At 42.5% G+C, this 27,039-nt stretch overlaps 1 protein-coding gene across 2 annotated transcripts in view; it reads right to left on the bottom strand.

Annotated features, from left to right (window-relative positions):
• Positions 1–582: 582 nt before the first annotated feature.
• The window catches only part of PLCL1 (phospholipase C like 1 (inactive)), a 196,897-nt gene continuing 170,440 nt past the window's right edge, over positions 583–27,039 (bottom strand). For both annotated transcript variants that reach the window (XM_081201730.1, XM_081201729.1), the window contains exons 5-6: positions 24,184–24,293; positions 583–903 (exon numbers count right to left, since the gene is read on the bottom strand). In XM_081201730.1, coding sequence (XP_081057856.1) covers positions 727–903; positions 24,184–24,293 — 287 coding nt within the window. In that variant the 3' untranslated portion in view covers positions 583–726. The remainder of the gene's footprint in view (positions 904–24,183; positions 24,294–27,039) is intronic.

Below are 27,039 nucleotides of genomic sequence, written 5' to 3' on the forward strand. Positions count from 1 at the left end.
ATTTCATCAACTTAATTTAATAGGTAAATTAATTATTTATCATTCCCACTATGCTGAGGAATCCATTATTCATCCATGCCAATAAAAGATTAGGTTCATGTCTGTGCTTTCTTCTGCTGGTAAAATCTGTATTACATAGTTGGAACAGCACAGTTTATTAGAAGCTGCCACTAAAGCAACAGTATGGTACAAAAAAGCATTAAAACTAATGTGTTATGCATTCTCTCTATCCACCAAGATCTTCAGAATGATAAAACCAGTGCTTTTTTTCTGGGGGGACGCAGGGGGACGCATACCTCTAAACATTATGTGAATCTGTCCTCATTGAGGGGCAGTATTTCAATATGAGTAGGAAAATGAGAGTACCCCTAAACATTTTTAAAGCAAAAAAGCACTGGATAAAACTCTGATCAAAGATGCCAAAATAAATAAGGGAAAGGGCTAACAATGTAACTTCATGACAGAGCATTTACTAGATCTCCCCACACAAACACACACACACACACACACACAGCTTGGATTTATTAGAAATATCACTACTTCAAGAGTTTAAACTTGGATAAATGAACTCAAATAAAACACTGGCATTGTGAGGATTTTAATACTTCTGATATCCGGTAGAGGGCAATCTAGTGCGGTCTTTTCTCTTTCTCTTTTTAAATGTGTTAAAAAAATAATTTCAGGCTATTGAAATATATGCCATTGCCAGACAGCGATGGTCTTCTTTCACAGCCTCCCATTCTCATCGCCAGTCTCCTTTTCTTCTATTGCCTCCAGGCACCGTTTGGACTTGGCATCCAAAATCCCGGTTCTGCTGAGTCCACATGACAAACAAGCCAGTTGGACCTGCTTCATGTTCTCTATGGCTTCGTTCTTGGCGTTCTTCAGTAGATCACCTTGTCCCTACGAATACACAACAAGCACACAGAAAGAAGATGAGTCGTGAATAATGCAAGTCCTTAAAAAGTTAAAGAAGGGCTGTCTTTCCTCTCTCTCTCTTTCTTTCTTTCTTTCTCTCTCTCTCTCTCTCACACACACACACACAAACACATACACTTTGTCACAGCATAACATGCACAGGCAACAGACAGAATGATAGTGGATGCAGCTGGTCCCTCCGATTTAATACATTATGAGCTGTTAGCAATTCAAGTGAGTTATTAACGCCTCTTTAACCCATCTCCTGACACTAGAGAAAATGGCCAAAATCCAACTAGCAAAAAGGTGCCTTAAATCCTATTGAAAGTAACAGTTCTTAATCATGTACACCCATGCTCTGGACTGATGAAGTTGACTCCTGTCTGGACAATGCTGCTGAGAGCAAATGCTTAAGGGGGAAAAAGCACCTTTGGAGAACCTAAGAATCAAACCAGAGTAGACATTTGTTAATCAGCTGAAACACTGAGCCAGCATCAGAATGAACATTTACATCCTCTATTCTTGTTAATGTTTTAGTTGTAATAGTATCCATGGTATAATTATTCAATAGTTTTATATAAAATCAAGAGTGGATCCCAAAATAATCAGATTCCCCCCCCCCCCAACATTTAAACTAAAGGGCTTACTAGGGTGGGGGGTTAGCAAACTCCAGAAAAGCTGTAATGAACATATTTTCCCCGTTCCATTCTGTTTTTAGTCTGTAGGCTCACTTTATCCTGCATTCCTAATTCCCCTTGCCTTCTAGTTCAGCTTGGAATTGGCACATACAGTTTACTGTAGTACGGGTTACTGGAGCGCACCAAGGAATAAACACATTAATAAACTAAATCACAGTGCAAAACTAAAAAAACCCCAATCCATGCAATAATGCAATCACATCAGAAAGGTTCACCATCAACCACCCCAAACCTCCACACAGAGAAAGCACATGTAAGTGCTTTGGTGGTGATGTAAATGGCCTTCACACAATTGCTTGATGTATATCCAGTGGGGGTAACTCTGCTACATTCAGCACATGAAGGAGAAGGTCTTGTGAACCAGGAAGAATTAATTTCCGTGCTGTGATTATTTGAACAATGAATATGTGCACTGGTGCATGTCAGCAATCTTATAAGGCAGGAAAATGCAAACCAAACTATGGCAAACTGCGCATGCACAGCCATCTGAACTTAAGTCTGGAACTCAAAACCAGATCCCAGCACTTTGACAGAGTTCCGCCAGCTTTTAGATTCGATTTTTGACATTTGCTGGACAGATCATGAGAGTAATGATGCTGCTTTGGAGACAAGACCAGGTCACCAGGAACCACAAAACTGTGTGAGAAATTCACATGGGGAGGAATCTGTAAGCATCCCTACAGAAAAGCTCCTCTTTGGGGACATTTTAGAAGAGCACTGCAGCCACCGAGGATCAAAGGCACACAGGTCCTTAAAAACACTAGCCATAAAAATAGAATGGAGAAATCTGTCAAGCACAACTCCCACAGACGTAACTGTAAGCTTCGCGTTCTAGCTGAAGGGCAGAAGAGAACAAATCAAATAAATGAAGGTTAGGGCTTACACCTTTCCAGGAAACACAGGATTGCTTCCAAAAACAGAAAACTCCATGCCCACACCTGCATAACCAGTGATGTGGAGCAGGCAAGGAAGCAGCACAATGCAGTGGTGCCAGTATTCGCATAGCCTAGAAATTTTAGTCTGTTGCCACATTCTCCGCAAAGAATAGAACCGGAACACAAGAGGGGAAATATCCTGCTGCTACTGTGCATCTGTGCACTGTGACCACCATATTTCTTACAATCATTACAATTCACCTTTTTCTCCCCAAAGAGAATGATCCCAGCGTGGTGTAGAATACGAACCTGCAAAGGACCAAAGGGAACAATCTCAAGAAGCGTGAGAAATACATTTTTGCCACATTCAGTGCAAAGCTGTAGACATCTGCCATCCCTCAGCTCATGCAGAATCCCCCTTTTTAGCAAAATTTGGCACTTGGTAAGAACCTGTTGTGATTCGATGATGCACTGACACATGCCATGTGATTCTGCATTCACTCCATTACTCCGGTCCTGGCAAGCAAGTTGAGAGAGACAATGGTAGCTGGCAAGGTTCAGAACCAGTAAACAATGCTTGGGAACAATAGCAACTAGATATACCAGCGTGAGCTAAGATTGCATCACAAACTGATAACGTCCGGGGTCATTCAGTCATTCTGCTAAACAACTTAGTGATACAAAGGAGCCCCTGTTCAACAGGATGGCTCTAGTGTGATTTCAGTGCCCATCCTGCCCTTTATGCCAGACTTCTTTTAAATATCATCACAGCGTTAACTGGTCAACTGCTTCACGACTCCTACAAAGAGAGCATGTAGGAGTGAGCACAAAACCTATAGGTAGCTTATAACACAGTGTAACTGCACACAGTGTTTCCGTTCCATCCATGTACACTAAATACATGGACATGAAGTGAAAATACTCATGTAAGAGACAATCGGACATTATGATCTGCAGATCTGCTTCAGTTATGGAGAAAGTGCAGATAAGCATATGTGAATATGTGTATGTGTGTGGATGGATGGAGAGAGAGAGAGAGAGAGAGAGAGAGAGAGAGAGAGAGAGGTAAGATAGTCTCTAGGATGGATAGAATCCAAATCTTTCATTGAGACCCAGGAGCAGGGATGAAATTTGTAAGGGCCACTCATCTTGCATTCGTTATTGTTGTATTGAATTATCATCCCAGAAAATCACCCTACGATTTCCTGTTTTGAAGCTGCCAGCAACAGATTGTATCACTGGATTACCTGGGGATCATGCAATAAACTAACTGGCAATCATAAATGTTTGTGAATCATTCATATACTCCCATGTTGATCAAAGCTAAATACCATGGGTAGACAGATGGATTGGCATTGCATCACTGATGAAATGCAGTGATTTCTTGTCAACTGATGGCTCTAACAAGACTGTTCTCAGAGTTCAGTCATGACAGAGGGATCTAAAGCAATTCAGTTTGAGCACTAAAAAAATATCAGGGCTATGCTGTTCACCACAAATCTAAAACATATAATCCTTCACATTGCCGTTACATAGATTTTCTTCTATTTAAGTCACTTGTTCTTAGAGTGGCATGTATAGAATCTTTAAAGGAAATTTGGCAAGCGTTTTCCTGCTTAATATTGCTTTGTAGTCTGTTTTCTACAGATTTGGCCTGGGGATGGGAGAAAAATTGGATTCAGCTCACATTCATAAATCTACCTAATTTGCACTTTATAAAACAGTTTGTGAACTGAAGGACAGCCATTCTTCAAAAGTTGCACTTCTCCAAATTTTGCAATGCAGTTCTCCAGCCAAGTGGTGCGTACACCTTACCTTAGCATACACATTATTATTATTATTATTATTATTATTATTATTATTATTATTATTATCTACCACTTCAGCAATTAAAAAATAAAACATCAAGAACATAAGAAGAGCCATCAGACAGATGGCTGCGTGAATCCTGCAAGCATTCTCCTCTCCTGCTATTTCCAACAACTGGTATTCAGAGGTATACTGACTCATTCAGTGGAGGCAGAACATTACTCTCAAGAATAGTAGCCATAAAGGTAAAGGTAAAGGGACCCCTGACCATTAGGTCCAGTCGTGCCGACTCTGGGGTTGCAGCGCTCATCTTGCTTTATTGGCCGAGGGAACCGGCGTACAGCTTCCGGGTCATGTGGCCAGCATGACTAAGCCACTTCTGGTGAACCAGAGCAGCGCACGGAAACGCCGTTTACCTTCCCGCCGGAGCGGTACCTATTTATCTACTTGCACTATGACGTGCTTTCGAACTGCTAGGTGGGCAGGAGCAGGGACCGAACAACGGGCGCTCACACCGTCGCGGGGATTCGAACCACCGACCTTCTGATCTGCAAGTCCTGGGCTCTGTGGTTTAACCCACAGCGCCACCCGTGTCCCTATCCTCTGTAAATAAGCCATCCAAGTTGGTGGGCATCTTGTGAGAGATGCCTCTTGTGAGAGCAAATGCCATAGTTCAGCTATGCGCTGTGTGAAGAAGCACTTTTTTGGTCTGTCCTAAATCCTCCAACATCCTGCTTTTAGTTTTATGTGTTTTAATTTTAGGAAAGAGAAAGAAAAACATTCCCCAATTCAAATTGCAATGACAATGTATTTTGCAATTTGATATGTATATCCCCACTCCCCAATTTTCATTAAAGTTTTGTTGGCCTTTGAGGAAAATACACACACACACACACACACACACACACACACACACACACCTGCTTTATGTGAGCAAGGTGAGAAAGCAAATAATGGTTCTGAGTAACATCTCACAAGAAAATGAATGACAAAGATAGGTCTCTTGTGGCAATACTGTTCTACTTCTGCAAGGGATAATTTCCGCGGACATGCTCTTGTTTAGAAGCCATCTGTTTGCTTTGAGAAAATTGGTTGTGAATATAATCTACTTAAAAGGGGGAGGTGCCAGCAAAATTATGTCAACACCTTAACAAAACCAAATACTAGAAAGAATGTGGGGTTAGTTCCAAAAATCTGGTTAACCCAAAATAACCCCTGGAAATAAGTCACTGCAATAACCTGAGAACACAGAACCATTTTCTTGACACACACACACATAAAGAACTCATTATTTCTGTCAGACAAAGAAAAGTCACATTCCTCTATCCTAGCCTTCGAAGGCTCCTGCTTCTTTAGCTGTTGATGTTATCATAGAGTCCAGAAATAAGTATCAAACCATAAGAAAAAGTTAAAGACAGTGTCTGGTAGGATGATACAGTAGGATGTTTAATGCTGTATTGTGTTTTTATTATTCGATTGGGAGCTGCCCAGAGTGGCTGGGGAAACGGAGGCCAGATGGGTGGGGTATATATAATAAATTATTATTATTATTATTTTATTATTATTTTAATAAAATAGTAAAGGGCTTCTATAAAAGGTGGGAACATTTGGCAAACACCATTGCCTTCAACAAAATGCACTTCCCCTTTCATCAATTTTTCAAGAAGGCAATCTTCCCAACAGTTCTCTCCAGAGGGAACATCCTCCAACAGACATTTAGGTAGGTGGGCGATACCTAATCAGGTAGCTCAAAGTAACTGGACTTCACTAGCAGCTTCTCCATGGTTCCAGTCCAGAAGGCTCAGCAAACATCCATACATCATTTTATTTCAGCACCATTGTGGTTTGAAAACTAACCCTCCTAGTCACAGCGACATCATTGCACAGCCAATCCTATTGGGTTACATGACGACAAAACTGAGGGGAAACGTGATCACTGTAGTCAAATCTGATTGGGTGGAGGATGATGTCACTGTTACTAGGAAGAAGGAGGGCTATTTTTTCAAAGAAGAAGATATTGAAGTCACCGCCATCTATAAATGTAAGCAACATGGTTTTGCTGAGGGCATCTGGTGAGCTATGGCCCCGTTAAGGGCTGAAAAGCAGAAATGAAACACGTGCCTTCATTCTACTATGTGATCATGAGAGCACCAGGATACCACACAAATCACACAGGTTGGTTTCACCTGCATTGAGGGCACATCTGATGTGCAGCTGACTCACAGATCTGTGCTTCTGCGGGCACAGAATGACAATCAGCCTCTTACATATGCACATTTGTGGGGATATGTAAAGCCAGGAATAGAAGAGGAATCACGGGTGATATTTCTGAGCCCATCACCGATGATTACTTCAGTTGAGATACTGTTCAGGAGGTTGTGTTTGGCATTTATTTGCTCCCTGGTGAGCCACTGCTTTGCCTAATGATGACTCATGCTCTTCCAGACTTTCCTTCAAGGAACTTGCCAAAAGCAACCATCTGCATATATAGTAAGCACACCACAAAGGAGTACTAGATAGAGTTGCTAGTAATGTTTGTTTCAATGAACATTAAGGGCCCTGGATTATTCTCCAGCTCAGATTACCATCTAAATCAGAATTCTTGGTTTACCCCCTCCCACCCACCCACCCAGCTTCCCTCCCCCACCAATTTCCCACCAACCCCTTTTAAAACACTTTTTCCTGACCACCAGCCTGGCAGCAATAAGACGGATGCTCCAGGCACTACGAGAGATAAGGAAGGCGGTACTGAAGTAGCCCCGGGGAAATCACTTTCCCACGGACCCTTGTAACCTTTTGTCCTGGCACACTGGTGTAGCATGCCAGGTGCCGGGAAGGAATAGGAGGGAGAGACCTCATTTTCTTTGCCTCCCAATGGCTGGAGTGCCACTGGCGGCTCTGTCACTGGATTGACCAGTAGGTAGTGTTGAAGTGTCGGAGAACAGGGTGCTTGGATCGAGGATTCTGCTTTGACTCAGAAATCAGTCTAGCTATTTCATTTGGGAAAAGTAACTTGGCTGATTTCCAAGCCAAAGCTTACGCAACCTGAGGGTGGTTCACCCATCACAGTAGCCAAGACAGTAAGTTATGTATTCAGAACTGGGAAGTTAAGAAAATGGAGCAACAGCAGTATAAAGTTATTCCTTTTAAGGCCTTAGAAGTAAAATCTAGGATGCATGTCAGCTGGAAATCTGAAGGCATGCTTTCATAATCTCTGTACGGAAGGTTCACAATAAATGAATAACTAGAAACATTTTACAAAGATAATATACCGTATTTTTTGCTCTATAACACGCACCCGTCCATAACACACACGTAGTTTTAAGAGGAGGAAAATCCGTAGGCATGCCACCTGTAGGCATTCCCTCCATAACACGCACAGACATTTCCCCTTACTTTCTAGGAGGAAAAAAGTGAGTGTTATGGTGCAAAAAATACGGTACATGAAGGGACTTAGCTAATGTCTGGTAGGTGCAATGATATATTAAACATTGTTTTTAAATATTGTTTTTTAAACTAAGGATTAAACTCCACAAATCTGGAATGGAGTCCCTAAAATGGTTGCCAAGCTGGTGCCAAGCATATTGCTCTGCTTTCTTTTGGACCATATCAACAAGGTTTGAGTGGGGTGTTTTGTCACCTGGACAGCCCAGGCCCTCCAGACACGCTGCCAAGGCTTGTGCCCCAGGGAGGTCACTTTGGTGATGCTAATGCAGTTGTTGAAGCTACCAGCATGAGTTTGACTAAACTGCGGGAGGCAGTGGAAGACAGAAGTGCCTGGCGTGCTCTGGTCCATGGGGTCACAAAGAGTTGGACACGACTAAATGACTAAACAATAACAATGCAGTTGTTTGACTTCACCCCCGGAGGCACACTCCATTGACTCTCAAGACAAACAGATGCCAACAACAAAAACGTTGTTTTTATATACCCCCCCAAAAAAAATTCCCATGCCTTAACCATGATAACTACCGTATTTTTCGCTCTATAGGATGCACTTTTCCCCTTCTAAAAAGTAAGGGAAAATGTGTGTGCGTCTTATGGAGCGAATGCAGGCTGCGCGGCTAAGCCCAAAGCCAGAACAGGGAGACGGAGCGCTGTGCAGCGCTCCGTCTCGCTGTTCTAACTTGGGGTTAGCTGCACAAAGCCTCCACAGGGCAGCGGGGTGAAGGCACCCCGCTGCCCTGTGGAGGCTTCAAAGGCTGTCCCCGAAGCCAGAACAGCAAGAGGCTATCCCAGAAGCCAGATCCCTCTTGCTGTTCTGACTTCTGGGGTTCAGAATTTTTTTCTTCTTGTTTCTTCCCCCCAAAACTTGGTGCGTCTTATCGTCCGGTGCGTCCTATAAAGCAAAAAATACGGTATTTCTAAAGATTTTTATTATCTGTAGCAGATTTGTATGCTTTTCAAAAGTGACAACAGGAGAAAAGAACAGAGACAGTGAAAGAGTAGGGGTTTAAGAGGGTTGCTTATATTTCAAGAACAGGTGAAATGAGTTGCCAGAGGCAGGGCTTATAGCACCCAACAGCTGGAATTAACAACCCGCCACCCATTTTTCCATCCTTCCCATGTGAGATAGGACTCATTCATTAGTATCCCCTGTCAAAACAAAAGCAGGCTGTGAACAAGAGAGACAACACATGGGATTTAACCTGTGGGCCATCAGTGAGGGACAACAGAGAAACCATTCAGATAATCAAGGAAAAGTCTTATCAGCCATAGGCTAGAGGTCATTTCATAGCATCTGACTCCTTTAACAGCTTCCAGCCCCCTGATCTGAGCCACAGGGGTTCTATTTGCATGTTTAAGACATGAACTCTGGCACTCAGTGGCTGAAGTGAATTCCTGCTTAACTATTCTCCACACTGGAATATGTATTTACACAATTTTGATAAGTGCTTAGACAATAACTATTATGAAGCTGTCACAAAGCTAAAGGTACAAAACAGCTAGCAAGATGAACCCAACCTGTAATCTACATACATGTCGATTCCCCGTCAGATTTTATTTCCTTGACATTGAACATCTGAACATATTTGGAACTGCATCACAAGTAAAAGGCTTTTTTCCACAATTTCCTGAATCCAATGGTTGCCACATGTAATTGTATCTATACAGTCCTTAACATTGTTAAACATGGCAAAGACTTTCAGTGCCTAAACTTAAGCTTTCACTGAGAGCTGTATATTAAATAGCCCCTTCACTTTATTTAAAGTGCAAAATCAGACATCCTACAACAAAAGAATCTTAAACAAGTTAATTATGAGGCTTTAGGCTTTCCTCAGTTCTGAAAGGCCTGGACTGTGGATTATGATTAAACAGGCCTATTAAAGCAGAGAAGATTAGTTTGGCTAATTCCATAATAGTCTGGAGAGAATTCGCTGTACTGCTAACTGGCTGTTTCAAGGCCCAAGGCAAAATCTGAGCAACTGAAGAGGAAGAGAGGAGAGAGAGAGAGAGAGAGAGAGAGAGAGAGAGAGAGAGAGCAGTTGTCTTGCCTGCTGCAACACCTTCAGTTAATTAAGACATGGCGTATCTCAGCTTCTTCTTCCAGATGTTGGAAGAAGGCAGTCTAAAAACATCTGTACTAAACATGGGGCAGAGCAAAGGGAGCTCACTCCGTCACAGGGATTTGAACCGCTGACCTTCTGATCGGCAAGCCCAAGAGGCTCAGTGGTTTAGACCACAGAGCCACCCACGTCCCTGAGGAAGATAACCACCTGTAAACTGAATATCTCAAAGTCACAGAGCAGCCAATGAAAGATACATCCCAAACGGGATAAATGTATCACCAAGGCTAAATTTTGGTCACAATTTTGGTAATGAAACAAACTAACAAAGCCAAATGACCAGATGCCTGATAGATGGTGAGGGTAAAATCAGAAATATAAGCCTGGAGAAGATCAGTCCTCAGCCTGTATGTTGTTTTTTTAAAAAAAATAATAGATAACTGAAATGGAAAGTTTTTGTATTAACATGTAGAAATCATCAAGCTAGACTAAAGGTTGCTCCAAAATGTTGAAAGAGCCTGCAGGAGCTCGTGGAATATGGTGCATAGAGCTGCATTAAATAATCAGCAAATATTGGATGCAACTCCTTGCATGAATAGAAGCATGTTCCATTAGTCCAAAGGTATCACTGGATAGATCCTTAGCTCCGTATCTTAAAAGTGGACAGTTAACCACCCAACCTCTACCTAGCTAATATTTAGCTTCTCCTAGTTTGACTTATTAGCCAAAATTCAGAGCAGCCATCAACAACAACCTCCTACCAATTTATTCTCACTTCAGAGTAATGTAAGATGGCTTGGATGACCACCAAAGATTTTGGACCTCAGTGATAAAAGTCAATTAAACATCATGCTATATTATGCCACTGTGCTTTAAACAAAATTCTGTGCCAGAACCTATGGTGAGTTCTTAGAGATCAGTGGTACAGTGCAAGATTCTTGTTTTGCTATGTCAATCAAGATTTTTACAGCAAAATGAGAACTGGCTTAAATGCAAATGATATTTTTTTCCTATCACCTTGTTATGCAAGCTAAATTATTGTGTATTAGCCTGTCAAATGCAACTAGAAATGACAATCTGTACCTCAAAAATTGTGATATTGGAATATCTGTTTCTCAAGAAAAGTAGAAGTTAATTTGATGTCTACAATATGTCTTAATCCTCAGGATCTCCACTGGACTCAATAACTGAATCCCGCTATGTTTCTAATATACCTAGTTCTTTCCTAGTTCATCATTACAACAACATAAAAAAGCTGATATCACCACATCAGCAAGGCACAAAACTTGCTTGCAGATTATTTTAGCTGAATACTGACAGAGGTTTTAAATGCGAAATGTGACCATAACAAGAACATATATTATACAGGTATCAGTGGGGTCTGCGAGATAATGATGTGGTACTTCCGTTTGGGATTCCAGGTGCTCCATGCTATTTCATCACACCTGTTCCTTTTGCCAATCCTGACGCTGCATTCAATGCCTACAATGTTTTTTTGTACTTCTCCAAACCTCAGAGGAACTCTGAGTCTGCTGATACCTCCCCTCTTATCATGGATGGTGCCATTTTGGCTACACAAAGACAGCACTCAAAGCGTTGAGATCACTAACAGTAGCATATACAACATTCATCTAGAAGCTGGGATTGACCTCAACTCCTTGATGTTACCCAGATTCCCACAGGTGTAACATGCAAAACATAGGGGGGAAAGATGGTGTGAAATGCAAAGGAGTTTGTTTGCTTTGTCTGCCTCTCTTTTCTCATTCTGGAACAAACCTCGTCCCTTCTTCAATCTGGTACCACCAGATGTTTTGGCCTTCAAGTCCCATCACCCCCAGACAGTTGGGCTAGTAGGCATGTATAAAGGAAGTTGTAGTCCATAATAACCTGAAGGGCACCGGGTTGAGAAAGGCTGCCTTAGACAGAAAGAGACTTGAAAGATGCCCGCTCTTGTGCCTGTTATACACAACTTTCAAGGTTTTATCCATCCAATAATGTGAATCCAGAAACAACTACCTCCGTTCTCACCAGAGAATTGCACGGTGAACCTAAAGATGAGAATATGACAGCCTAGCCTGCGATTTTGCTCCAGCCCCTCCTGGGATCAGTGTGTCTGATGCTTCTCTGTTATGCACTCAGATGACTCTCTCACAGCACATCTGACGTAGGAGTTGTCACCTTTTTCCTATTGTTGTCTAAAAATAAATTGAAGCCTTCAGGGATTGCCTCTCTGTGAAGTTTGGGCAAGCAGCGCTTCTTTAAAAAGCAAAACAAAACAAAAAACTATTAGTAGAAGGAATGAACAGAGGCTTTACTGGCTCGATGCTCTTCTTGACATTCTCTGGTTCACTTGACCTATTTAAAGCTAGCTGTAAGCTGTCAAGGATACAAATTCAAATGACTGGCGTTTTCTAGCATTGTTTTTACTGTAAAGCCTCCTTTTTATCGAGAGCACTGTAATCCTTTGATCAGTTTAGCGACTCTGACAGCTCTGGTACAAATCCTCTTCAACACCTTCTACCTTAAGAGCTCATAAAAGCTGTCAGTCTCACCGTAACTGGAGAAACAGCAGCAGTAAAACAGCTGCTCTCTGGTCTTGAGCCATCCGAATTCAATACAATATTACAAGGCTTTTGTTTTATCTGTGTAAACTAGAGGCTCTCCCAATCCCCACCTGCCTCTCACATGCCACAGCTAAGCACCCCAAATGGTCAGGAAGCAATAAGAAGCAAACAAAAATAAAGGTTTTCTCCAGGATCAGGGCTCAAAGATGAAAAATTATCCCTGCACAGTGAAGATATAGGTTGGTATGGGCAGCAGGAAAGTTGTTTGATACCTGTGGAATCCAGGCACATCTTGTAAGGTCCTGGCCAATTTGGTAATACACACTGCAGTATTACACTCTTTCCTCTTATGCTTTCTCCTTGTTGGGTAAACAGTTAGGAAGCTTTCCTTCTCTACACTTCTAAAGTGACTGCTATGACTTTGAAGTGACTACTCTGATATCTAACCCAATTACAGGGACATTTCCTTCTTGGCACAAAACAATTCTCATGCAGCAAACAGCTCAACATCCATTCTTGGGAGGTCAAGCATAGGAGATCTCTTCTGGTTGTAATAATAATAATAATAATAAGAATAATAAGAATAATAAGAATAAGAATAAGAATAAGAATAATAATTTTTCATTTATACCCTGCCCTCCCCAGCCAAGGCCGGGCTCAGAGCGGCTTACAAGCAATAATAAAAACAAGATGAATGATTACAACTTAAAAACAAAAATAAAATACAACATTAAAATAATGGAACATTAAAATATTAAAATGTAGCCTCATCGCAGGAGGAGAAGGAAAAGAAAAAAGAGGGGAAGGGAATCAAATTGGCTCCAAGCCAAAGGCCAGGCGGAACAACTCTGTCTTACAGGCCCTGCGGAAAGAAATCAGATCCTGCAGGGCCCTGGTCTCATGAGGCAGAGCGTTCCACCAGGCCGGAGCCAGTGTTGAAAAGGCCCTGGCTCTGGTTGAAGCCAATCTAACTTCCTTAGGGCCCGGGACCACTAGGGTGTTGTTATTTATGGACCTTGAGGCTCTCCGTGGGGCATACCAGGAGAGGCGGTCCCGTAGGTACGAGGGTCCTAGGCCGGGAAGGGCTTTAAAGGTCAAAAGCAGCACCTTAAATCTGACCCTGTACTCCACCGGGAGCCAGTGCAGCTTGAAAAGCACTGGGTGAATATGCTCCCATGGCAGAGACCCCGTGAGGAGCCTCGCTGCAGCATTCTGTACCCGCTGGAGTTTCTGGGACAGCTTCAAGGGCAGCCCTGCATAGAGCGAATTACAGTAGTCAAGACTGGAGGTGACCGTCGCATGGATCACTGTGGCCAGGTCGGGATGGGAAAACATCAGGACACCCCTATGTTATGTTTGAAGATAGATTCAAGTGATTGTCAGGAGAGAAAGTGTTGTGGTTGTATTATCTTGTTGTTGTTGTTTAGTCGTGTCCGACTCTTCGTGACCCCATGGACCAGAGCATGCCAGGCACTCCTGTCTTCCACTGCTTCCCGCAGTTTGGTCAAACTCATGTTGTTAGCTTCGAGAACACTGTCCAACCATCTCGTCCTCTGTCGTCCCCTTCTCCTTGTGCCCTCAGTCTTTCCCAACATCAGGGTCTTTTTCAGGGAGTCTTCTCTTCTCATGAGGTGGCCAAAGTACTGGAGCCTCAGCTTTAGGATCTGTCCTTCCAGTGAGCACTCAGGGCTGATTTCTTTAAGAATGGATAGGTTTGATCTTCTTGCAGTCCATGGGACTCTCAAGAGTCTCTTCCAGCACCAGAATTCAAAAGCATCAATTCTTCAGCGATCAGTCTTCTTTATGGTCTAGCTCTATGGCTTCACAAAGAGATGCCTGAAAGCACCTTGTTTTAGCCAGTACAAAAGAGGCTGGACTAGACCAGTGATTTCAGGGGGGTGGGGAGTCTAGAGTACATCAAGCCGTCAGTCATAGCAGTTTTGTGAACAGAGTCCACTTTCATATCCAGGAAACTAAAGCCAAGTTTATACAAACAGCAGGGTGGAGGTGGCAAAACTTCTGCAGGACTGTACCACTTCAGACGGGAGAATCTTACTTATTTACAAGGTTTATATCCCACCTGTCTTATTACCAAATGCTTGGTGATACAAAAAGCTCTCTGCACGTGGAAAGCTTGTAACTGGGAAGAAATGTTCCAGCCCAGCTGTCTTCCTGAGATACTAGTTTTCTAAGGGCACGTAATTTTGTTGTGCACATAATTTTGTTTTACATGGGCATTATTCAGTCACATGACAACTCAATTCCCATCTGCCAAATGTTCTTAATACAGTCCAGGAACATTTTGCACCTTACCTACTTACCTACAACCTACCTACTACATTCACGTGAAATGATTTCCAGGCTGTCAAATGATTTCCGGAGAAAGTATCCTTCCACAAAGAAGGAAGTCTCCCATCAATTTAACACAGTACAGTAGTACAGTGGTACCTCGCAAGACGAATGCCTCGCAAGACAAAAAACTCGCTAGACGAAAGGGTTTTTTGTTTTTTGAGCTGCTTCGCAAGACGATTTTCCCTATGGGCTTGCTTCGCAAGACGGAAACGTCTTGCAAGTTTGTTTCCTTTTTCTTAACACCGCTAATACAGTTGCGACTTGACTTCGAGGAGCAACTCATAGAACGCGGTGTGGTAGCCTTTTTTGAGGTTTTTAAAGACTTTGGTGATTTTTGAAGCTTTTCCAAAACTTTCCCAACACCGTGCTTCGCAAGATGAAAAAAAGTCGCAAGACAACAAAACTCGTGGAACGGATTAATTTCGTCTTGCGAGGCACCACTGTATTGATTTTATTTAAACCCAAGATGTTATTTTATTGGGGCAGCATGATGGCTCTTGTTTTTAAGGCCTGCTCAGGAAGCCACGCCAGCATAAAAATACATTTGTTTATTCAGTACTGTTTATGCTAGCATGGGATCTCAGAACATCCATTGCTTTTTTTTAAAGGATCTATTTAAAAGTACAGTAATTCATGTTAAGTTAATTTCGTTTCTAACTGGAGAAAAGAAGGACCATCAGAGATGAGAAGATAAAACCAGTACTCCCAGAGAAGTATTTTTAGCTTTTAAGGCAAATGATCGTGAAATTTAAAATTGCATTACGTGTTTTTGCAATAATACATCTGTGTGATTAAACCCAGCTCTTCAGAGATAAGGCCATTACTAATGGACAACAGGATATGTATAAGCGCCAAATGACCACAAATATACTGTAAAGATAAAGCTGTACAAAAAGGGACAGATTCGGATAACATTACCTTGGCAACCCTTTTAAACAGGAAAAGCTGCCTTTGGAGGAGTAACCTGATACTGAAGATCATATTTTGTGGGCAGGGGCTTCAAGAATTCCATGCCTGCTGTTTCCTTGTTCTAAATCACTCTACCTCTGGACTTTGAGATACAGTACAGTTGTACCTTGGTTTTTGAACAGCTTAGTTCTCGAACATTTTGGCTGCCAAACGCCGCAAACCCGGAAGTGAGTGTTCCAGTTTGCAAACCTTTTTTTGGAAGCCGAACATCCTCTGAGGCTTCCATGGCTTCCGATCAACTGCAGGAAGCTCCTGCAGCCAATTGGAAGCCGCGCCTTGGATTGCGAACGTTTTCGGAAGTCAAACGGATTTCCGGAATGGATCACGTTCGAGACCCAAGGTACTGGCAAATGCACATTTGGACTCCCCTGCCGTTCAGGAGCCACCAGGTAGGTAATTTAGATTGGGAAATGGATTGTGTATACACACACCCCACTGGCGCTCCTATTCCCTTTGCTCCTCGAGAGGTGGCTTTTCATGTTTAGAAGGGGCTGAAATAACATTAGGCCAGGGGTCCCCAAACTAAGGCCCAAGGGCCGGATAAGGCCCAAAGGACTCATTTATTCGGCCCGTGACAACCCCCGTCGCCCACTGCCGCCGCTCACTCTTACCGGCGCTGCGCTGTGCAGCTGCCCACTTCCCGGTCAGAGGAGCACCGGAAGTAGCTTGTGCGCATGCGCATGCATTATTTGTGCATGCGCAAGCATTATTTCCTGTGCACATCCAGGTCGGAGAAGGCTTGTGCACATGCGCACAAGCTATTTCTGGTGCTCCTCCGACCCGAAAGTGTGCCAGAAATAGTGTATGCGCACGCGTATGGGCACGTGCTCCCCTGCCCTCTGCGCAATCGGCGCTGGAGACACCGGCCCGAGGTGCGGTAAGTTTGCTGACCCCTGCATTAAGCACATTTATCAAAGAACAGTTTCTTGTTCTTCACTGCTCACGCACCTTGGAAGCATTATCAAATATTCTTCATCAAGGTTACATCTACTCCACGTTCAGGAAGAAATCAAAATACTTTTTTTAAAAAAGTCTTTTCTCGAATATATAAATGATGCAATTTGGGCAAATCCGTATGACTGCCCATTCTGCACCATTTACCTTGCCAGTTATGTTGATGGGTGAAGGAGCTTACTCACTAGCGCCCCACATAATATTGGTCATCATATTCTGAGATTTCACCAGGAACTCTCCACATACTTTAAAGTTATATATTTGCAGCCTGGATTGTGCAGGCTTTTCTATGCCAACTGTACCCTTTAAACTGATGTAAATGAACAGCATTCCTTTCTGCCACCTTGCATTGCTTCCTTTAATTAGTGCTCTGCAGGAGCAAAGCTTTGATGTTCTTGCCCTAGTTAAAAATGTCATCATTTCAAATAGAGGGACAACAATGTGCAGGATATACTCCCAAGATATACAGGTAGTACCGTATTTTTCGCTCTATAAGACGCACCAGACCGCAAGATGCACCTAATTTTTGGAGGAGGAAAACAAGAAAAAAAATATTCTGAATCTCAGAAGCAAGAACAGCAAGAGGGATCGCTGCGCAGTGAAAGCAGCAATCCCTCTTGCTGTTCTGGCTTCTGGGATAGCTGTGCAGCCTGCATTCACTCCATAAGACGCACACACATTTCCCCTTACTTTTTAGGAGGGAAAAAGTGAGTCTTACAGAGCAAAAAATACGGTATATTCAAGAGGACTGGAAGTATAAAAATGACAGCACCATGCTCTTATGGAAGCAGTCCTCTTCTATCAAGAAGGCTGCAGCTGCCTCATTTTCTACCAGGAGATTAAATAATCTGAAGCACCCCTCTGAGAACTTTCTATGTAAACAGTATTCCTTTTACACTCAACAGCTCTGCTCGTGTTCTGTGTACAAAGTCATAGCTACTGAAATTAATGGCTAACATAAATCCTTGTTACCGCCGGAAAGTCAACAGTGCAACTGATTCTGAGACAGATGTTGCCTATATTCCAATCCTTAACCCATTTAACTTGGATGTTATCTCCTATGGATCTCAAGAGCAATTTGCCTCCAAGAGCACAGCCCAAGGGTCACACACATTTCATGTTTAAGAGTACACCCAACATAGTTTAAGTGTGTACGTCTAAAAGGGTTAAGTGTGAAAGTGACAAATACATATATCATACCAACAACAGAGGCGGAAAGCACTAGAAAAAACCCACAGCTGCAAATAAAAAAAAGTCTAGTTAAAATTCTAAAAGCAGAAAACTCTGTGAAAACACAGAGTTTAAAATAATAACAATAATAATTTATTATTTGTACCCCGCCCATCTGACTGGGTTGCCCCAGCCACTCTAGGCGGCTTCCAGAATATATAAAAACACAGTAAAACATTAAACCTTAAAAAGCTTCCCTATACAGGGCTGCCTTCAGGTGTTTCCTAAATGTTTTATAAAATAATAATTATTACTATTTATTGCCAGGGCAAATGAAATGTAACTGCTACTGTTGTTGTTTACCTAGCATCAATTTTTGTTTATTTTGTTTTATTTGCTACATTTACATCCAATATGTCCTCCAAGGAGCTCGAGGTAAAACTTCCTTTTGTCCTCAGAAAAATCCTAATGAGATAGGTTTGGCAGATTTTGGTGACTGGCCCAAGCTCACCCAGTAAGTGGGGAATGAACTTGGGGTCACTTGTAGATGACCTGTTTATTGAGCACTCTATTCTGATTTGTTTGCAGAGAGATTAGATGACTTTGTATCCAACAAATGGACTACATGGAACTGGCGGAAATGACTGGCAGAATCCGAGACCAGGGAGAAGAGTCGGTGGAAGAAGACTGGAAGAAATTTAAAGACTATTTACAGAAATATTGTAAAATTAATGAATGTTAGAATGATGTCAGAATGAAGTTAAGTGGTTTAAGCAGTAATGTTTTAAAGGTGTATGAAAAATGGATTATTAACAGGTGAGAACTTAAAGTTATATTATATTAAGTTAAAGGATTAAGATAAAAACAAAGAGGGAAAGAAATTGCTGAATCAACTAACTAAATTGGAATACAAAAAAGGGAGGTGTGAGGAGGTCAGGGAAGCAAGGATATGAATATATGACATGGAAAGATTGATGTGTTTTCTTTTTAAATGTTTTTTATCTTTTTTCTGTATTTTGTATTTTTCTTTTTTTATTTTTCTTTTTGTCTTTTTTCTATTCTTTTTATTTATGTAATTTTTTCTTTTTTCCTTTGAAAACTTAATAAATATCATTTAAAAAAAAGACTTTGTATCCAGCAAATGTTATCCGGTACTTTCAAGAGCATTTGCCTGTCACATTCGTTATCATAAAAAGTCAAATTTTTGGAAGCAGCCTTGTTGCTCAAGAACTCCAAATCAGCTTTTATTGTGCAACCTCAATTTGTCATACAGGTGGCTGTGCTTTGCCCAAAATAGCCTGTTAGGTCAAATTCCAAAGTCTGTCAGGTTTAGTTAGGCCCACCAACCAGAGTTTTCTTATCACTGGTATAATGCATCATGCAATCATCTTATTTCCAAATATCACAACTCTCAATGTCTAAGACCAAAGCTACCCACTTTCTAAAGCAGGGTTCTTCAAAACAAGTATTTATTACAAAGAAGTAAAGATTTCGGGGGGGGGGGAGATTCAGCTTACAACTTCATGATAAAATTGAAGCTTAAAGAAAATGCTTTGAAAAATTGAGTGGGGAGGAGATATTTCTGTTGTGAAATGCTTGGAAACAAAGCACTAAATAAAAAGAACCACTGACCTGAAGATCTCACATTCTTTGAAACAACTGGAAGAAGCAGATCCTACTTGCTTGACAACACTTACTACATCATCCCCTGGGGTGACTGTTTTCCAACACAAAAGCTGGCAGCCAGGAGACTTGGGGAAAGTGGGTTGATTAACTACCACCTGGGAAAGATTGGGATTACAATGATGCTACCCTGAAATTATGGTAGAGTTCACTAAGAAGTTTCCATTGCTAAATAACAATCAAGTCAAAGCCCATTAAGAACACTGTCTTGTACATGAATAGGATCATGCAGGAAAATATCTATTTTTAACCTCGTATAAGAAATGCAAAACCTAGTGCTGTCAACAAGCAAAAAGGAACTCTCATGGGGGCGTTGGTAAAGCACGTCAGCAGAAAACAAGGATACAATAGGGCTCTACAAATCTAATAACAATTGACTTGGTTTTACAAATCTTTAAAAGAGACAATTTAAAATCCACTGCCAGAATCTGGCCTAGCCTAATTGGCCTCAGGCAAAAAATCAGTGTTGGGGACAGGAGAGGCAGTGGGACTATTCCCTAGGGTCAAGACACTATCAGTCATCCATGTTCACCTCCCTATGTCAAAAACCACTAGATCTAAATCATCCATGGAGCGGGGGGACGGACGGACATAGACATATTTAATATGGTCTGGTGGCTTCTGGATTATTATTGTAAAATTTAGTTTATTACAGTACAGGGACCAGCAAAGCCTTCTGCTTGTATGAAATGAGCTCTTCATTAGGATCTGTCTGCTTATGAATAATTCAAATAACATTGTCAGTTGCGGCCTTTTTTTGCCTAAAAGGAAGAAAAAAATTGCACTTCAGAGAGATGCTAACCATAGTGTAAATGAAGACGGGGTGAACAGATAACTCACTGCGGTTCTGGAATAGTTCTGAAATGAAGAAAACAAACACATCCTAGTTTTTATCTCTGCAGTGAGCTGTGTTTTGCTCCACTGGAGTATCACTGCCAAAGGTGGATGTTTGGGTGCTACAACCCTGCTCTGCCAGGAATGACAAAGCGTAATAATAAAAGAGTTTGTAAGTAATCTGCTTGTTTCAATACCACAGAGCTGGTTTCTATATAAGTCAATGCAATCAAGTGTAAAGGTATGCACACTGGGCAAATAAACCCTGATTTCACATCTACACTCAGGGGGTCTGAATTGGCAGCAACTTGACCTTGTGGTCGCAATGGATAGCTCAATGATATATGGCAGCTGTGAAAAAGACAAATGCCATGCATGCTGGGCAGCATTAGGAAACAACTGAAAATAAAACTGCCAATGACATACTGCCATTATACAAATCTATGGTGCAGAGACATCACCTTTCCAACAAAGGCCCGTATAGTTAAAGCTATGGTTTTCCCAGTAGTGATGTATGGAAGTGAGAGCTGGACCATAAAGAAGGCTGATCGCCGAAGAATTGATGCTTTTGAATTATGGTGCTGGAGGAGACTCTTGAGAGTCCCATGGACTGCAAGAAGATCAAACGTATCCATTCTGAAGGAAATCAGCCCTGCTCACTGGAAGGACAGATCCTGAAGCTGAGACTCCAATACTTTGGCCACCTCATGAGAAGAGAAGACTCCCTGGAAAAGACCCTGATGTTGGGAAAGATGGAGGACACAAGGAGAAGGGAACAACAGAGGACGAGATGGTTGGACAGTGTTTTCGAAGCTACCAGCATGAGTTTGACCAAACTGCGGGAGGCAGTGGAAGACAGGAGTGCCTGGCGTGCTCTGGTCCAGGGGGTCACGAAGAGTCAGACACGACCAAACGACTAAACAACAACATGGTGCAGTTACACTTGGAATACTGTGGACCAGGGGTCAGCAAACCGAATTCCTGTGCCCCACAAATAACCCAGAGATGCATTTTAAATAAAAGCACACATTCTACTCATGCAAATACACCAGGCAGGCCCCACAAATAACCCAGAGATGCATGCTGATGCCAGCACCGTCCGCGGGCCGGATTTAGAAGGTGATTGGGCCAGATCCGGCCCCCGGGCCTTAGTTTGCCTACCCATGCTGTGGACAGTTTGAGTCGTCTTACCTCAAAGAGGATATTGTATTTCTCCCTCTCTCATAACCCTAGAACTCGGGGACTTCCAATGAAGATGGATGTTGATAGATTCAGGACGGACAAAATAAAGCATTTCTTCACACCACACATTCTTTTTATCAGCAGAATGGTGTTCACAGGGTGTTAGAATGCAATCCTAATCATCTACAGTATATGGGCTTGTTGAGAGAGGGGAGAAACTTTTTAAAAAATTAAAAATTAACTATTGGATATATTCTTTCTCTAAAATGGTTGTCCATAGAATAGCTTGTCCTGTACTCTCCATCTCTGCTGCCCATATACTTTCCTAGTTCATAGAACTAGATAGTTCTTTTTGCCTTGCTTCAATTTTTCTAGTTCTATATTAAAGTTGAAAACATTAATTGTTGAACCAGGGACTAGTTTGCGATTTTTCTATTTATCCTACAGTTTCAAAATCCAGTCTTTCTATCTCGCAAACCTTTATCTTGCTCAGGGAACACTACAGAAAAGATACAACTGGCTGCCAATATGGGCGGAGGCATGGTTCTTTAAGCGATTCATGAAATAATGAGTCAGGACTGAACAACAAGATGCCTCCTGCAATGAGTGAAGACGTTTGTTATCTGTAGAGTCAACAATTCCTGGTGCTCCGTAGAGATTACCTAGAATCTGACATCTCCCACACGGTGGAATGTGGCCAGATCATTCAATGTATTAATCTTATTAGCTAAACTGGATTTAAGTCTGAATAAGAAGATACCCCCACATTCATTTGCACCCTCAAATAGGGATGGGAGAGAGTTTAGTTTGGTTCACATTTTAATGGAATCTTCCTTAGTCAAACATCACAAAACAATACAGAAACCGAAATGCAACTGCTTTTGGAATTGAAACTTCCCTGAATGTTGCAATGTAGTTCTCCAGCCAAAAATGTGCAATAGCATGCAAATAGGCATTATATTAGGGGAAACAGTTTGCAAATATATATATTTTGCAAAATTGCATACAAGTATATGTACATTAGGATAAATGTAGATTCAAATGCTGAATTTTCATGGAGACGGTTATTTTAGGGAGGGGGCGTTAACTGCAAACTGATGAGGAAATTGGTGAAGATTGGAAAAAATGAAAAACCAAGAGAAAGCAAAATTGGCAGATGCATCCATCCCTATGTTCAGATCCCCTTTGTTGGCATTTCCACAAGACAGCCTACACACTTTATGTTCCCAACTCACTTCCAAATCTATCACTAGATTTCTGGAAATAAAATGCTACTTTGTTGTTGTTGTTTTTAAAAATCTTAATCAAATTATTTTAATATGCTCTGGCATTTATACAACACCGCCTTATGTTGAATGAAACCAAGTTGGCTTATACACCAACTGACAGCAGCTCTCACAAGCACAGATCTTTCCAAATCCTGCTCCCAGAGAACATTTCTAACTGGGAGACACCTAGACTTAAATATGATGCTCTGAATCTAGATTAGGTTACTCAAGAGTTAATCCAACTGAAACCAGTGGAACAATGAGACTAACTGAAGCCCTATTGGACTTTAATAGAGCGAAAGTACAACTAAATCCTAGTCATGTCAACTCAAAAGCAAGTCCCACTGGTTTTCAATTGGTCTTATTATCAGGTAAATGTGCATATGGACAAAGCCTGAGTCTGGATCTTTACTTCATGCAAAACGTGCTCTCTTTCGATGAGCAACAACAAGTCGCACTGTGCTAGTAGAAAACCTTATGCCAAAAAGACCATGACATAGTGCTACTTTGGATATAACCTGTAGTCATTTTAAGAACATAAGATTAGCCAGCTGGTTCAGTCCAATGGCCCATCTAGTCCAGCCTAAGGGAAGCTTGTAAACAGGACATGAACACAACAGCAATCCCCAGCAACTGGAATAAATTCTGTCTCACAGAAAGGACAAATCTACTTTTGGCTGTCCCCTGAAGCCAAAGAAAAACCAAAGAGCTCCACAGACTATAAAATGCTTACAACCAATCTTATTAAATTTTATTTGACTAAGGATTGCTTTAATCTCTTAATGTAATGAAATGCTCCTCTTCTTTATGATTGTCATACATCAGCATTTTCCTGCCATCATGTTAATATTCAATATACTTTTCCTGTTAAATGTAAGCAGAAGTTTCAGACCTAGATTCTCTAGAGCAGTGTTTCCCAACCTTTTTTGGGCAAAGGCACACTTGTTTGATGAAAAAAATCTCGAGGCACACCACCATTACAGCCCCGTGACGTCAGCGCGCAGCGTCACGCCGGGAGGGACGCACGAAAGTGTAAGTTTCAATTTTTTTCCCTCCCCCTTGCCGGGGAACCTCCAAGCTTTGGGGGTGGGGGAGAGGAGGCAGCAAAGCGAGGCAGGAAGGAGAGCGCGGCTTGGCTGGGTGAGCTTTGGCAGGGGCAGGGAATGAGAGCCGCGAGGCGGGTGCTGCGGACGGAGGCGCTGCCCGCCGAGCTCGCAGGCAGCCAGGCAGGCAGACGGCGAGAGCCCCGCGCTGGGCGGCCTCTCCTCGCCGCCGCCACCCCGCCTCTCGCCGCCCGACTCGCCCGCCTCCCTCCAGGCAACATCTCGCGGCACACCAGGCAACATCAGTGGTTGGGAAACACTGCTCTAGAGAAGGAAATGTGTCACGTTTGTACTTACCTTTAACACAGTGATATCCCATGCAAAACTCTCAATGGCTTTGCTGAGCTTCCTTCCTTTCAAGCCTTCCTTTGTTCCCAGGTCATGAAGCTCTTCATGCAGTTCCATTCCTAACAATATATTTGGCACATGAACAAAGGACAAGACATTGAGGGAAATGCAGTTATATATTTAAACAACAACAACCCACATTTATGGGTTCACTGTGCCCCACGAGGATTTATATACACAGTATATGTACACCATCCTCCTCATGCCATCCAGATGTTTGGGGCTACAACTCTCACCAGACCCAGTCAGCAAAGTTGGTCAAAGTTCAGGGAAGATGTAATCCAAGACATTTTCCCCAGGCTGCGGGTCAAAACAGGGATGGTTATGCAATCCTGTGGAATTGCAATTTCCACTGCGTTCAATGGAGCTCTTAGCAGAGGAAGCATGCAGCCTTGCATACTAGCGAAATATATAATTCATTATAGCAACAAAGCATCCATGAATCATACCGTTTCCACATGGTCAATGAAGGTAAAACGGTAAAGGACCCCTGGACAGTTAAGTCCAGCCAAAGGTGACTATGGGGTTGTGGCGCTCATCTCGCTTTCAGGCCGAGGGAGCCAGCATTTATCCACAGACAGCTTTCCGGGACAGGTGGCCAGCATGACTAAACCGCTTCTGACACGACGGGACACCGTGACAGAAACCAGAGTGCACGGAAAGCCGTTTACCTTCCCGCCGCAGCGGTACCTATTTATCTACTTGCACTGGTGTGCTTTTGAACTGCTAGGTAGGCAGGAGCTGGGACAGAGCAACAGGAGCTCACCCCATTGTGCGGATTCGAACCGCCAACTTTCTGATCGGCAAGCCAAGAGGCTCAGTGGTTTAGACCACGGTGCCACCCGTATCCCACATGGTCAAAGAGGTAGCAAGGGAATAGTGGCAAAAACAACAAACAAACATAACCACGTCAGGCAATGTTTCTCCAAGCCTCTTCTCAACTCCTCCTGAGAATATTCCAAAGGGAATTTGAGGAAGGATATCCCGGAGATGCTTACTGTTAACCATGAGCAGTAGCTTAACATTTAGTTCTGGTTCATACTCACTAAAGCATGCACCTCAAAGCAGTACCTGGGCCACTACTGGAAGAGGCAGGCTCCTTGGGGCAATTTAGGTGAGCACAGTGGGCAAAACCACACTCCCATACAAATGATTATTGCAACAGGGGGCTGCCTCTGAAGATGGCTTGGAAACTTCAGCTGGTGCAGAATTCAGTGGCCAGGATGCTTGCCGGGGCAAGATGGTTTGAGCATATAACACCAATCCATGACTTACTGCACTGGATGTCAGTTAGTTTCTGGATCCAATTCAAAGTGCTGGTTTTGACCTATAAGGCTTTAAATGGCTCAGGACAACAATACCTCAAGCACTGCCTCTCCCCATATGAACCAACCCAGACTCTGCAAAAATCATCTGAGACCCTTCTTCATGTTCTCATTCCACAAGAGGTGTCCAGGGTGGCAATACAAAAAAAGGGTCTTTTCTGCAGTGGCCCCCTGTTTGTGCCTCTTCCCAGGGAGGCTCGCCTGGTAACATGATTATATATCTTTAGGCACCAGGCAAAAAACTTTCTCTAAAACCAAGCTTTTGGCCTTCATCTGTGGCCTTTTAGAAGTGGGTGGGAGGTTTTTAATGTATCCCCCCCCCCCTTGGTTTTAATGTACCAAGTGGAGTTTTTTGCCTGCCTGTCTGCCACTTTGGGTTGCCTTGGGCAAGATAAAGCAACTAACACATTTATTAAGTAAATAAATAATCCAGCCAAGGGAGTTATGGCCGCCCATCAATTCATATGATAAATACCTCATAAGAGGGTTGCACCTGTTGGACCACTCTGTATGAGGAAATTGGTCTCAGTCCAATGTGTACTCCTATAGACCCCCTGTTTGTTACCACGTTTTTCTGTGTATAAGACGAGCTGGAGATTGTCAGCGGCTATTGGGCGTGTTATTGGTGGCTGTGGCAAGGGCTGGTGTTGATTGGATGTCGCTGCAGCAATTGGGCTAGTGACTGACGGCTCTTGTGACGCATGCGAGTGTCAGAATAGGTCAGATGAATGAGCGATTTTCTGCAATACGCCCCTCCCCCCAAAAAAGCTCAACAACTCTGGGCAATCACCCCCCCCCTTTTCTTAATTTGGAGATTTGGAGTCCCCCCCAAAACAGGGGCATCTTATACGTGTTATACACGGAAAAATACGGTATTTCCTCTGCCATAAGACGAGCCATGTTGGATCAGACCAAAGGCCCAACTAGTCCAGCACTCTGATCTCACAAGAACAGCACCCTCCCCACCTGAGATTCCCAGCAACTGGTAGGCAAAGGTATGCTGCCATGGGAACGCTCCAGGTAGGGAATATGAGCATCTGTGAATAGGGCAACCAACTCTGGCTTGCATCCATAGACACATGCAGTGTATCTAGTAAAACAGAACACACTGGTGAAAAGGCACCAGAATTATCATGATGAAGATGTATAGCTCCAGTTAGCTGTGCTGCCGGCAATTCCCCTGTGCACAGTAATGTGATTGTTCCTCTCAGAGAAAGAAATGTTTATTTGTTTGTTTGCATGTTTTTGTACAAGTAGAGGACCTTGGACCTAGCTGCAAAGAATTAAATGCAGATAGGCTGTAGCAAAATAACACAATTACCTTAATTCGGCTGCGTCAGTGGAAAAAATATTGAATGCAGTTAAACCAATTCGAGCCTTAGTTATATGGGCTTCATCTCATTTAGTTGCTTTAGTAATATTAATCCAGTTACTAAATGGAATAAGCTCTGTTTAAACAAGGTTTTAACAAAGTAAGCAA

Source organism: Podarcis bocagei (genome assembly GCF_964188305.1).
Source record: "Podarcis bocagei genome assembly, chromosome: 1".
In the NCBI taxonomy this organism is placed as follows: Eukaryota; Metazoa; Chordata; class Lepidosauria; order Squamata; family Lacertidae; genus Podarcis; species Podarcis bocagei.